This window comes from Crinia signifera, chromosome 4 (assembly GCF_055691185.1).
Source record: "Crinia signifera chromosome 4, ASM5569118v1, whole genome shotgun sequence".
NCBI lineage: Eukaryota > Metazoa > Chordata > Amphibia > Anura > Myobatrachidae > Crinia > Crinia signifera.
The window spans coordinates 143260312-143274930 of NC_139220.1; the positions used below are offsets into that span (position 1 = coordinate 143260312).

The 14619-nt window shown below is 41.9% G+C and overlaps 1 protein-coding gene across 1 annotated transcript in view; it reads right to left on the reverse strand.

The window, feature by feature from the left end:
- The window catches only part of ARID2 (AT-rich interaction domain 2), an 89991-nt gene that overhangs the window by 2468 nt on the left and 72904 nt on the right, over window positions 1-14619 (reverse strand). The window contains exons 16-20 of the mRNA XM_083182655.1: window positions 3778-3932; window positions 1651-1789; window positions 1413-1498; window positions 506-623; window positions 292-383 (exon numbers count right to left, since the gene is read on the reverse strand). Coding sequence (XP_083038781.1) covers window positions 292-383; window positions 506-623; window positions 1413-1498; window positions 1651-1789; window positions 3778-3932 — 590 coding nt within the window. The remainder of the gene's footprint in view (window positions 1-291; window positions 384-505; window positions 624-1412; window positions 1499-1650; window positions 1790-3777; window positions 3933-14619) is intronic.

Sequence of the window (14619 nt, forward strand, 5' to 3'; positions counted from 1 at the left end):
CCGATTGGCTGGTACTTAATATCTCTCCACTTTATCACCTCCCAAGTTTTGATACATATGCCCCATAGTCTATCACCCTCCTGATATCTCCAGCTTTCCAGCTGTGCCTCCCATTTACACATCTGTACAGACACTCTGAGGAATCCTCCTGTAACACCTCCACACCTATGAGCTAAGCCTGTGCATGAATATATGGATATACACATTCCCTCTATTAGTGCTATTATGCCTATACTTGGAAGCAACTGTAGAAAGAATAGCACAGAATTACAGATTTGTAGTTCCACTTACCTACGACCACATTCTGAGTGCTTAGCAACATTTTTTAATATTAAGGCAGCTGTTAATCGGATGTGTTTAGTGATTGGTCCCTCTTTTTCATCCTTTATACAAAGGAAAGAGAAAATACATTACCACTAAATAATTATACAAATAGAAGTGAACCCAGTTGAGTGAATGAAGCCCACAAAGGCACCAATAGTTATAACCATAGAAGGGAACTTACTGTGAAGTCTCTAAAAACCAAGTTTCTTGATCCCCGCCTTAGTGCCATGAGGGCTGCACTTGGATGGTTCACAATAGCTTTCTGAGCTCGGGGAGTGGGTGTCCCCGAAGAGGATTGTCTGCAAAACAGCATACATTAGAATATGCAATACCACTTAGGTTTAAAAGGGTTTTCTATAACAAAGAAAATGACTAAGTTCTGTGGTACTGGAGAGGGGCACAGTTGGGCAGATGTATTAAGCGTGGTGAAGAGATAAATTGGAAAAAAAGGGGAAGGAGATAACGCACCAGCCAATCAGATCCCAACTGTCATATTTCAAACATAGCTGATTGGCTGGTGCGTTATCTCTTCCACTTTATCTCCAGTTTATCTCTTCTCCAGTCTTAATACATCTGCCCCAGTGTGTCTTATGTAACAACAAATCATCTCCATAGTCTAGTGTAAACACATAGTTGTACCCTACTATGGGTCGCTTGTGACATTGGTCGCACGGCTCACCAGACAATATGCTACGCGTGTAATGAGGTTATCGTACCACCATTAATTACATCATGTAGTGTTTACATCCTATCTTGCATGGTTCAGGCCAAAGAGAATCGACCCAACCCTCTGGACGATTGGCCATTGTTTTGTGGCCACCTGAAGACTGTAGGATTGTAATAACAGCTTTAGGTGAATCTCCTAAAATGGATAAAGCAGCAAAACGCCAACTAAAGTCCGTACTAAGCAAAACTAGAATAAATAGTTTTCTCTGTTTCTCAAAAATAGTGAAGTTTTATTGTTCCTCAGTGAGAAAAACAAAATAGCAATCTAGCAAATATGATACCTTGTTCTCTATATTTCTGAAAGCAGTATAAAGACACACATATTAGTGGGATTTAACTATTAAAATAGGTATTGTCCTTACTTATTGGAAGATTTCTGATTCCCAGCCTGGCCCTGCTCTTCCTGTTTCAAGCCAGCAAGAAGAGCCTCCCTTGAGCAGTGTTTGTCCTGTAAAAAGGCATAATCATTTTATTTATTGACATATATAGAAAGGGACTGTAGTAAAATAAAAAGATTACATCGCCCATAATGATGTAAAACATGCAGCTCCATGACCAACATTAGAACATTGGCAGTGCACAGATCCAGCTAGTCTTTACCTGTAAGTGAGTAATAAAGGAAAACCTCTGTCGCTGGAAGGGCTCACAGCCCTCCCACAAGCACTGCCCAGGGTACACATCTTTACCCCCATGCTCTGTAGCTGCATGGTAGAACACTTGGGACGGCGTTTCAAACCACCTTTCAAGAAAAAAAGACAAACAATTTTGTAGTTGTATTGGTATGTTCTAAAACAGTTTACATATAATTTCTATTTCTTTTCAATTCTGGTGAATCCCACTGACATACTATGTCATTTTGTTATCCTAATACCGCTTTCCATCGCAAAATGCAGGGTCGCACCGGGACTTTGAAACAGTTTGGTCGGGGAGTGACCCTGCATTTTGCGCTCTTCAGACCCCTTTAGCGGGGGCAGAGAGCCATGGGCTGGGCGCCATCGGGGGTGGAGGCAGCGCTTGGAGCCGTTGCTGCTCCAAGCACTGCCTCCTGCATCAGTGTAAACAGGAACTCGGTTGCTCGACCCGGTTTACCTGTTCACACTGCAAAGCAACAAAACGGTAAGAACCCTGCTTTTTTACTGGTTTGTAATGCTGTGTTGCTAAATGCGGTAAGTCCTTTCAGATCGCACTTATTACTGGGTCGATTAGACAAAAAAGTAGCATGAACCCGGTAATTAGGTGCGATCTGAAAGAGGTATGACTGTGCAGAGTTTGTATATTCTCCCCGTGCTTGTGTGGGTTTACTCCGATAATCCAAGAATATACTGGAAGGTTAACCTTAGAATGAATGTGTATGCTTGTACATGTGTAGGGAACATAGATTGTAAGCTGCACTGGGGCAGGAACATATGAAGTTGGATAGTCTTTTTACTACTGTGTAGCTTAGTGACCTAGAAAGAAACTGAGGTATGTATAATCTTAAAGGGACATCAGGGTGAGGAGAAATAAAGGAAAACCCAGACGCTTGGCACATGTAGCATGCAGGCTCCTCAAGTCCTAAATTACTGTCAGTGGTTTCCAAACTTATCAGAATCACATCATCTTAGAGCAGGCATTCCCAACCACGGTCCTCAGGGCACACCAACAGTGCAGGTTTTAGTGATATCCAGGCTTCAGCACAGATGGTTTAATCAGAATACCTCAGATACTAATTAAGTCACCTGTGCTCAAGCCTGGATATCTACAAAACCTGCACTGTTGGTGTGCCTTGAGGACCGTGGTTGGGAATGCCTGTCTTAGAGCATCAGAATTTTTTTCACAGCACCTCTAGGCCAAAAGTTTCTTCTGGCGAAATGAAGATATTGCATGAGGCATATTATACTCCTTAATTGCGCTATATCACTGGTGTTTCAGATAATGCAAATTGTTTTAAATTCTTTCTATTTAATAATGACATTGTTCATTGTTATTGGTCTTGCATTGTGGTACAGACCTTTTGGTTAGAGGTACAGTCTTATATACAAATTGTATTACATATACCCTTCACTATCTCTTTGCTATGGGTATTGTGGAATTATTACCCTACAGTGATGTATAGACCCTCAAGGGGCGACTGTCTGTTACTAGCATGAGTAGCATCGGTGGCCAAAATAAAAAAAATCTTGTCCAGGTGGATTCGCCCCGATCCTATATCTCCTCCTTTAATGATGTCCAGGCTACAATATTTATAACCACTGCACTGGATTGAATTTTCATTAGATGCAGAGTCCTGGGTTAATTTTTTTAGAATGTTTGTCTCCCTTTTATAAATACCCTACCTGCCCATAACAGATATCATATTCGAAAAATTGTTCCTTTAACTAGTTGGTACTATATAGAGACATTACAAAATGGTGCCCTGCCCTTTTAGAACACATCATTGTTTCTCTTATCACGAAAGGTTATGTGTCCGATACACGTTTCCTTTCTATATTCTGGACGATGGCTGTACTCCTAACTTTGTTAGGTATATACGCCATGTCATTTTTATTTTATATTACACGCACTCTAGATAAAAATATTTTACAAAAAATTCTTAACATTACGTTTAAAGAGAGGACAGCACAGACATATTGTAAAGCTTTGCCCATACAACCTCAAATATGACAATGGAAAGGGGCAATGGTCTGGCTGGGGTTAGTGAGCATCTAAAAAATATCAGGGTAAAAGGTTAGAACAATGTACACCTACCTTTTACATGACTGCCACAAGCACATGAAGTTTTGCCCTGGTTTTTTCACTTGCTCCACGTGGTGAGCTACTGTCGTAATGGGGAAAGGGGAAGTCTGAGAAGCAACCAAGTGGCCTTGTACTTGTAATGCTGATAATGTTGTCACAGGTGTACTCTGAAGAGAAAACAAATCCATCAGTACAAACAAAGAGTGCATTTATGATTACATCTATAGCTTTAAGGTGCCTATACATGCTGTGCGATGCAATGCGCGCTCCCACGGGCATCCCATTGCACAGTTCAAAAAGTATGTGCTGCAAATACTTTTTGAACTAACTTCGGATTGCATGCAAAACACATGCGATGTGATATAGCTCAAAACACATGCGATAATCGCAGTGTGTATGGGCACCTAAAATGTTAGATCAAGGTTTCAAAGGAAATGTAAAACCCTCCTTTTCCTTAAATGAAACCAAGCAGAGGTTAGTGCCCTGGATAGGACTTAAATTAGACTACCAGAGGGTAGCATCGCACCTGGACAAAGGGGCTCAGCGTCAATCATATATTGCAATTCTACCCTAAAATAATCTTGGTTATAACTAGTGATCTTAAATCAGTAACACCATATAGTTTGGTCTTTTATACATTAGGTTAATTTTAATTATGCATATGAAAGTTACAGTTCTAGTCATCTTCACACAATTCTGTATCTCCTTAACAACAATTTGTCATTAAACAAGTATGGATGCTAGAAGGCAATAACCCTCAGCATGTCACTTGATGGCAAAGCGTGAGGATGTCTGTGATAACAAGAGCTTAGAGGGGCATTCTATAGCCAGTCTGCTCACTACATCATGTGACTGTTCTAGTAGTACTAGAACCATGACAAAAAGTGCATCATTATCAGTAAGAAGAAACAAACCAAGTAGAAAAGGTTGTTTTCAAGCATGCCATAAATTATATGTACCCATTGTTTGCATGTAATAAACCACAAGTAGAAGATGTTTTTATTGTTCTTGTTTATTTTCTTGTAATTGAAAATGTCCAAGTTGCTCAAGAAGTTTATGTATTCAAACTGTGCTGTCCTTTCTGCACATATATCATCTGTTTGTTCAGACACCTAAAAATATATCTGAATGTCTAGAGAGCCCAACTCTACCTTTATAATATATATCCCACAAATAATAATCTTCCAAGAGCAACTTCTCCTAAACATCCAACAGTAGTTTGGTCACAAAGAATGCCTTTTCCAGCATAATGGAGCACCTTGCCATAATGTGGAAGTAATAACTAAATGGCATACACACGTAGAGATGCGTTAAGTGTTTTTGCCAAGCTATTTAGGGTAGGCGATTTCCCATGTCTAGATCAGCCACAGAGAGCCCAAACACACACATGCAATCGATGTGTGCCAAGCAATTTTACTTAATAAAAAAAAAAAAAAAGGCAGGGTAGTGGTTCAGGATGACTTAAGGGGCATACACACGTGACGATTTCAGCCCCTTTCTAAGCCATCTGACCAGATCGCTTTGAAAAGGAGCACGGTCCCGTTGCGATTGCCCACATGGAAAGCTAGTGCTTGCACTGGCTTTCCCTAGATTTTGGGGCTTTACCTATTATAAATAGGCAGAGCCTCGCTCAGCACGATTGCTCAACAACAGCAAAGGAGCAGAGTTGTGTGTACGGGGCTTCAGATCACTTCTGTAAACACAACAGTCACTTGCTAAGCAATTTGACTAATTTTAACTGCCTGCACTGACTTAACTAGCGGGCGATAGTGTCGTGCGGTACTGCGCATCATAATCGCTCGGGGGCACACACACGGAGAGATCTGTGCTTACTTTCTAAGCAATCTGGTCAGATCGCTTAGAAAAAAGCACAAAATGGATTTGTGTCTATGCCCCTTAAAACTAAACAGGTGTAACGAGATAATCAATGTTATTCACTTCACACCCGTGATTTTAATGTTCTAGCTGACCAGTGTATATACATACTGTGTATAAAGGCAGACCTTGTAAAAGCACCTACTCTTCAATCACCATGCAGCCAGAGGCACAACTGTAAATGTACATTTCCTATGAGTTACAAATGTAATCTTCAGGAAATACTACAACTTATTAACCATACTGACATAGTTTCAAGGTGTGGCTTTCATAATACTAAAAACGTATCGGGTCTGCAATACTAACCCGCTCTACCTCTCACCATCTACTGGTGTGCAGTAGTAGAGATCAGTGTGAAAACCTTTTTTCAAAACTCAGATTACAGTTACAATACTCATCCCATTAGTATATGTTGTGAAATGATTCCAATGAATTTACTCCCTAATGGGAGCTTTGCCAAGATACCAGTGATCCTTGAGGAGCATACGCATGTTGAGATGTGCGCTAACCAATCTAGGGTAGGCAATTTCCCTTAAATTTCCCCGTGGCTAAATCACCCTATACACACATTTAGTGTTCATTCTAGCACCCGCCATCTTTGAAAACCCATGCACTTCCTGTTCCCTGCCTGGGGTATCGCTGTCTGCTGTGGTGTTTCTAACACAGGTCTGGTTTGCATATCAGTGCTGATATACAGACCACATTGTGCTAGAAGCACTTCAGCAGACAGTGACACCCCAGGCAGGGAAGAGGAACTGCATGGGTTTTCAAAGATGACGGGTGCTAGAATGAACACTACACACATTGCGATGTGAGCGAAGTAATCTGTTCTAACTCAGTGTTTTGTATGTACTTGCTAGGTGATCTACTGTATATAGATTTTGCCTGTATGCACTAAACATCTCCGCGTGCGCTGGAGACACGTAGACTGCACATCACCATTGCTATGGGGCCTATACACAGAGCGATTTGTGCTCAATTTCTATGCAATCTAGACAAATCACTTAAAAAATAGCCAAAAAACACCCTGTATGTATGCCCCTTTACACTCAAACAATATTGCAACAATTTATGCAGATAAATAACTATTTACCGGATACAGTTATGAAACAAGAAAATTTAAAATATTGCAATTTTATGTAAAATATGTGAAATCATAAATCTGTTGTGAATACTATCCCAATATATATTGACGCCAGCATCCCAAATGAGGAAATCCTGAAATACCCTCTACCTGACCCCCACTAGACTTGACCCTCCCTTCCAGAAATCTAATCCTCCCCCATCTCTGCAAGTGCCTAAACCTAACCCTTGTACCCCGAAGCCTAACTATGGGGGTTATTCTGATTCACTCGGAAAGACACAATCACTCTCTAATGGACAAAACCATATGCTCTGCAGGTGGGGCTGATGTAACATGTGCAGAGAGAGTTAGATTTGGGTGTTTTATTGTTTCAGTGCAGGGTAAATACTGGCTGCTTTATTTTTACATTGCAATATAGATATCAGTTTGAAGTACACCCCCCACCCAAATCTAACTCTCTCTGCACATGTTACATCAGCCCCACCTGCAGTGCATATGGTTTTGTCCATTAGAGTGTGATTGTGCCTTTCCAAGTGAATCAGAATAATCCCCAATGTGTGTGTTTTCTACGATGTGGTCCGCATCTCGGTAACTCGGAAAGAGTGGGGAGTGTTAGGTTTAGGCACTAGTAGGACACTAAAGGCCCCATACTCTGATTTGACCGAATCTGAACTGATTCTGACGTAATCAGACCAAATCGCATGTGTTTGACATCCCATCGGATCCGATGAGCGGTCCCGTACACATCGGGCCAGACTCTAGCGGCACATCTAGGGTGCATTTTTAGCTCCCATGATGTATTAGGTCCAATTCTGAAGGTGTGTGCCAGCGATGAAGCATGTGCAGGTCCAGGCGGCAGGGTGGACAGCTGCAGCAAAGTTAAAAACCCTGCAGGTCGCGACAGGCAGTGGTGAGCGGCAGCAGAATTTAAAAAAAACACTTTGAAAAGACTGAAATGTGTGCGCTATATTATTAGAACAACAGTTTAAAAAGGTTAGCTCCTCCTATTGTGATCATACATTTTCTTTTTTGTTTTAATAACAGTGCCTAGCTTTTGGCTTTTAGCTGCAGTGACTGGCTTTGGCTCTGCAAAGTTGGGCAATCTAATTTATTTACATCTACTTTCTCCTCTTTTGAAAAAAAACCGGCCGTTACAAATGTTTAGTTGTATCATTTTACTCCGTAAAAAATACATATATAGTGTGATTTATAGTATTACAATGAAAGATGTACACAGTAGTGTGTACACACGGTCTATAAAGAAGAGAGGGCAGGCAGTGGGTGGAAGAGGTGGTGGTGGGGTAGAGATTATTATGAAAAAAATAATCTCACAATCTCCATTAGTGCCAATATGGTTGAAAGTATTGAAGCACTAAAGGTGCGTACACACGTACAGATTTTCTGTCTAATCCATCTGGTGGGAACAAAAACCTGGAAATGTATGGGAGCATATGACAATCAAAACTTTCCACCCAAATGCAGGAAAACAGAAAAAATATATATGCTTTGATAAATTTGTTCTATCAGAATGATTTAAACAATTTGTCTGACTGATCACTGTCTGTTTTAGTGTTTGGGAACAATTTTTTGATTGTCATATGCTCCCATACATTTCCAAGTTTTTGTTCCCACCAGATAGATCAGACAGAAAAATCTGTACATGTGTACGCACCTTTAAGTACATTTCTCACTGTGATCATTTTCTAAATCACGTAAATATTTATTTACTACAACATTTCAGTACTTTTACTTCTCAGACTTCAGGGGTCAGTGCATAGCACATACTGGGTTAGATGTACTAAGCTTGAGAAGTGATAAAATGGAGAGTAATAATGCCAGCCCAATCAGAGTAATAATGCACCAGCCAATCAGCTCCTACCTGTCATTTTTCAAACATGGCCTGTGACATGCCAGTTAGGAGCTACAAGGCTGGTGGTTTATCACTCTCCAGCTTATTTTAAGTATAGGAGGGAAAAAAAATGTAATATATGAATATGTTCAGAATGGCCTTTTAGTTTCCCCCCACATATTAAAAGAGATTACAAATGTTGGTTTACCGTCAACATTTTATATTGCCAGTTTCAAAAACTAATTAACATTGTATTCCAATAAGGTCTTAAGGTGCCCATACACACTCCGATCCCAGCGTGCGTTCTGGGCTAAAATAGCATCCATTGCATAGCATTGCATGCCTTGTGCATGCGATGCGATGAAAAGCAAGTACAAAAAGTTTGTGCAGCACATATTTTTTGTACTGTGCGATAAGGTGTCGCAGGAGCTCGCACCTCAAAGCACACATCGCACCGCTGGGATCGGAGCATATATGGGCACCATTACACAATTTGTATCAACTATAAGATAACTGCCAACACCAGACCCAGCAACAGAAGACCACATCAGAGCCATGTGTTTTATTGCGATGATATGAGGCCGCTGTAGGGAAGCTGGAGCCAGGGATAGAAAACATAGCATGAAACAAAGCAAGCAGGCCAGGCAGCAAGGAGAACCAGACAATTGATAAAGGGGTTCTGGCATAGACTGGGGTTTGTTTTATCCAGAAAGTCATAGAAGTGATGAGAATGGGAGGTTGGTCATGAATATGGGGAGGGCACAGGGGTGGGTATTAAGCTTGGAGATGGACAGGGGAAGCATAAGGCTTGGGCCAGTATTCAATGAGAAAAATTCGCTGTGATTTCTGGAGAGTTTGTGCTTTTCACGCGGTGGAGAGAGGTTTTTTTTCTCCAAAGGCGAGCCACCCTATTCAATGTGAAATATTCTCCGTCTTTCTAAGTGATTCTCGCCGTCTCTCTCCGTGTAGAAATTCTCCATCTTTTGATGGAGAGCAGGAATGTGAACTTTTAAACTAAAAGGGTGTTTTTTTTAATTTTGGTGTCAAAAAATCAGGTTTTTTTTTCTGTGAAGGGCCATGTTATTTTTATTCATGTGCCTATAGCACATGAATATATATTTAATTTAAAAAAAATATTTTTTTACAATTTTTTTTTTTTTTTTTACACAGTGCAGCCAGCAGGGGGCCGGAGCGCTCGAGCCGCTCATTAGATATTCATATATTCACTGCACCCGAAGCACGTTCGGGTACAGTGAATACTGGGTCCCCCGCTGGCTATAGGGGGGGCAGCCTGTGCTGCCTGGGTCCCGGGGAGCCCTGCTCCCCTCCCCATATCCCCTGCAGCAGCCAAGAGAGACTTTAATCTCTCTTGGCTGCTACGTCCCCCGGCTCCCTGACAGCTCCCTGCCGCGGACGCTCGTCCGCTGCAGGGGTTAAGACTCGCCGCGAGTGGCGGCGAGTCTTTAACACGTTGAATAGTGGGAGCAGGAGGCTCCGGAACACGGAGTGCATGGCGAGAGAAAAAATCTCTCGCCATGCACGGAGAACATTTCTCATTGAATACTGGCCTTGGAGACGGACAGGTGGCGGGGCATGAATATTGGAGACAGACCGTTTGGGAGCATGATAATTGGATACAGGTTGGGAGGCATTAGGTTTGAGAGTGGCAAATTACATTGAAAGTTTTGAGATGCCAATTTTTGTTGGATTCATCTTTTTGCAGTCAAAGACCAAACGGCTGCCCAATAATAATGACTCACATGTAGCATTGTGCCGTGATGCTCGAACACCTGGTAGAATGGTCTTCTACACCATGACAGGTTTTCCTAACACATTAATGTTTCACACCACAGCACTGATACATACATAAAAAGTGATTGTTTGGCAAACTACATTTGTAGGCAGTATATCCAACAAGAATATCTGAACCTTTGGCACTGTTGCAATACAGATCTTCAAAGACAAAGGGGGTATTCAATATGGGATTCCGACTGTTGGAACGCCCAGATTGTCGGAATAACGTGCTGTTTCTTCCGACAGTAACTCAGTCGGAATTCAATGTTCAGGCTAATGAGTGTCGGAAAGTCAGCGGATTGGCTAAAACGGCTGCGGATTGTTGAAAAACGTAAGTTAATTCGGCAATCCGCGGGCTGCTTCCAACAAAACAGATCTGACACCCTTCAATGCCGTCGGTAATATGGGTTCAACAGTCACATTTTCTCACATTTTAACCCTTTGAGTGCCAACAAGGCTGTGAGATGTTCAAAATATCCACTAGAAACACCACTGTCACTCACATTTGTTATATTAATTAAAATTTGTGTGTAAAAAAAAGATTATATTTCCTATAAAAAGGTAAACATTACAGGTCATTATGATGACTAAAAACGTTTGGCAATTTTCACCCCTATTTTCCCAAATTCACTTGGCACTCGCAGGGTTAAGAGGTTATGTACAGTTTTGGCCAGCCTGGTGCTAGCCTTTTTTATCTTCTTGAGCATACACAGAAGCAGGTAGCATAGAAGTGGTAGCATCCTTAAGGAGACTCTACCCACCATAGGATGACCTATATAAACATTTAACACAAGTATAAAAATAAAAGGGCCTAATTCAGACCTGATCCCACGGCTGCAAAGTCACAGGCCAGGTGATTATTAATAGACTGTGCATGCGTACTGCCCTGCAATAAAAATCCTTTTTTTTTTTATCACCGGCCGTACGCAACTTGATTAACAGAAAGAGGGTGGTAACCAGAGCCCGGCCCAGTCGTTTAGGGGAAGTCATGTGATGTCACCTCAGGCTCCGATCCAACTGATTCTATCACAGCCACCAAGTAAGTCCTGGGCTACGCCCAGACTGCACACAGTGGAGGATTCTTTCGATGTCGAGTGGCTTGCAAACAGATTTGACGCTAATCGCCGATCAAGTTCATTTTCCTAAAGCTTCCGCAGGGCAGGATTCTACTCTGGCGGGGCAGCGCATACCTGATCGCAGGGCTCCACACCTAGCAGCCCAGGGATCAGGTCTGAATTAAGACAGAAAGCTGACTTTTTTTGACAAGATCCTTTTGGAAACTCTTCCATGTGGAGAATGCTTGTGTAAGCAATGTCACAGACTACTAAAAGAAATGTATGTAATACGAATCCACTACCACAAACGTTGGAGAATAATAGGTGAAGCATGTAGAAACAAAAACATGGCACCAACTTAAGCTATGGTTGTTCATCAGTGACACAGGAAATATCATCAAGGTAGAAAGCAGAATGTCTTAATAGTAATTATGGTAGCTAAAGTCAAACTGGTCAATTAATTTGGTGTCACTAAGTCTATACGCCACACAAAAGTTCACAAGTTTGGGGTGAGATCAGGCTGCAAGAGGAGCAACTTGCAGGGCTGTTGGTGGCAGTTCCACGCCCCATCTGCTCCTAACTGATTTGACCCTAAACTGAAGTTCAGCAAGATAATACTTTCAAATCAACCATGAAATATTTAAATTAATTCTGGATGTTTTGGAATAGCCACCACAGTGCCCAGACTCAAATTTTACTGAAAATCGATGGACAAAAGTTCAAAGATGCAGTGCATGTAGGAAGCCGTAATTTGCAAAGTAGAGGGGTTCTCCCTGGAAGAATGAGGAGAAATTCCTACTGCAAAGATATACGAACTCTGGTCATGCACACTGATGTCTTCCAAAGAAGGTGTTCCTAAAATGGGATTTAAGTATGCTTTTCTATCAAAAACTAGCACAAACAAAATGGAATTGTACACAAATAGGTAATTGTACAATGAATGTGCTGACTTCGTTTCCGTAATATTGCACTGCAAAAACCATGGCTATTGATAGATTTTACGGGATTTTGCAGTGAAATGTAATTGAGATGTAATCTCCAAGAACCGTCAGAGGTAAGCCGCCGGGGTCCAGTCAGTGGTGTGAAAGTTTCAAGCAACTGTGGCAAAAGCTTAAAATCCATGTTCAGTGACCTGGCTGGACCTGGAATGCAGTGTAAAAGGTGTTGAAAAGATTCAGGGAAATATGCAATTGACCAGGGGTTCCAAACATATAGGGGAGTAGCAGATTACCCATGGTAAATGCTTTGCCCAGGGCTACCCAATTAGCCAACGTATTGGGGATTTTGCCTGAATCAGGCAGGCTACACCAAATCTCCAAAATAAACACCGTTTTGGACATAATACAATCCTGTAGAAAATGTTCCAGGTAATTCCTTGATAACGTTAGGAAACCTATTCCTATGTATAGTACACACACTTCTGGTCAGTAAGGCTACTCAGGGTTGGTATTGCATTTAAAGCCATGAAAAAGTATTTCCAGTCACAATAAGCAAAAAGCTAGCATTGCTCCTAACCTCTATGGTGGGGGAGGGAATCAAGTGTTTTTAGCAGTGGCAACCACTAGCTGCCACCTGACTGAGCAATTCAAATGTTGTTCCATCTGTTCCATCAATTTGACGGCTGGTAACAACTTGGAAATGAATATAGTGGTTCCCAAACTCTTTCTTGTTATGATAAATTTATTGATGAATATGCCAAATTTTTGTTTTCTGTGCCAACTTTAAAGAGAGTACAGATGTTCCCAAAATTGGACTTCAAGGTTTTAGCGATAACCATGTTTGGGCTTAACTGACTGAATGAGTCCCTCAGTCAATTGGATTTAACCATCTGTTCTCAGCAATGGATATCCTTAAAACCAGGACACCTTGGGGACAGAGGGGCATATGTATTAAGCTTGGCAAAGAGATTGAGAAAACGCAGCAGCCAATCAACTCCCAACTGTCATATTTCAAACACTGGGGCAGGTGTATGGCTGGGCGTTATGGGGGAGAAGGGGTATCAAGCACACGTTATCTACACTGATACCACTTCTCCCCCATGTATGACGGCGCCAGCGTGAGTTAATGAACAGGTGCGCTATGCGCCCCTGTCCATATTGGCGCTGCTATCTAAATGATAGCAGGCCGAATGTATGAACGGTCAGCAGCAGGCTGGCGAAGCCCTATCTAAACAGCTGGGACAGCGCTGTCCCTGCTGTTAGGTCTGGGCTGCACTGGGGATCTCGCGTGAGTAGTGCAGCAGGCCGGGGGACAGGAGACAGTGCATCAGTGTAAACTGATGTGCTATCTCCAGGAGGGGACATCGCCAGAGGGGGGAGTTAGTGCTCCCCCGCTTCGGTGGATAAGATGTTAATACATCTTGTCGGTCTCCCCTCCTGCTTCGCCTCGCTATTAAGGCGAAGCAGAAGTATTATAGCGGTGCGATAAGCGCTGCTATAATACATCTGCCCCATTGATTGGCTGGTGCGTTATCTCCTTCCACCTTATCTACACTTTATCTCTTCCCCAGGAATACATCTGCCCCATAGTTTGGTAAAATGAAAATGATAAATATAATCAAACAAAATTATGACATACCATAAAACCAAAGCAAGCATCAAACATTTCTTTTGCATACACATACATTTAAATCATTCTCCCCAGGGTCCTTCGTTGTTTCTTCCGGTTATGGCATAGTAGATCTACAATGTCTACAGTCATATGGTCGACCACTAATGGGCGACATCCAAAAGGTCGACTGGGTCCAAAGGTAAACATGAGTTTTTCATGTTTTTTGGGGTGCCTATGTCAACATAGGTCGACATGGACACGGTCTAAGTGTACTACGTCCCCTCGCATGGTTTGCCATGCTTTGGGCACGGTACTTCACTGTGCTCGGCACACTATATTATGAAATACCGCCTGTTGGCAAATGTCAGCTCAAAATTTTGTAAAAAAAAAAAAGTATGTGGACCTTTTGACCCGGTCGACCTAGAGTCAATCTATCATGAGTCTGGACTCCCACCTATCATATCTAAATTCTGACACATCCTGCGTACTACTGCTACCCACAATACCAACACAAGGAATATAAACCATTTCATGTATTGTTCAGGAAGTGAATATTGTAAATATCTTGAACCCTGTAAGTGCCAAGTGAATTTCTCAAACTCAGTGTGAAATCTGCCAAGCTAACGTTTTTATCCATCATAATGTCC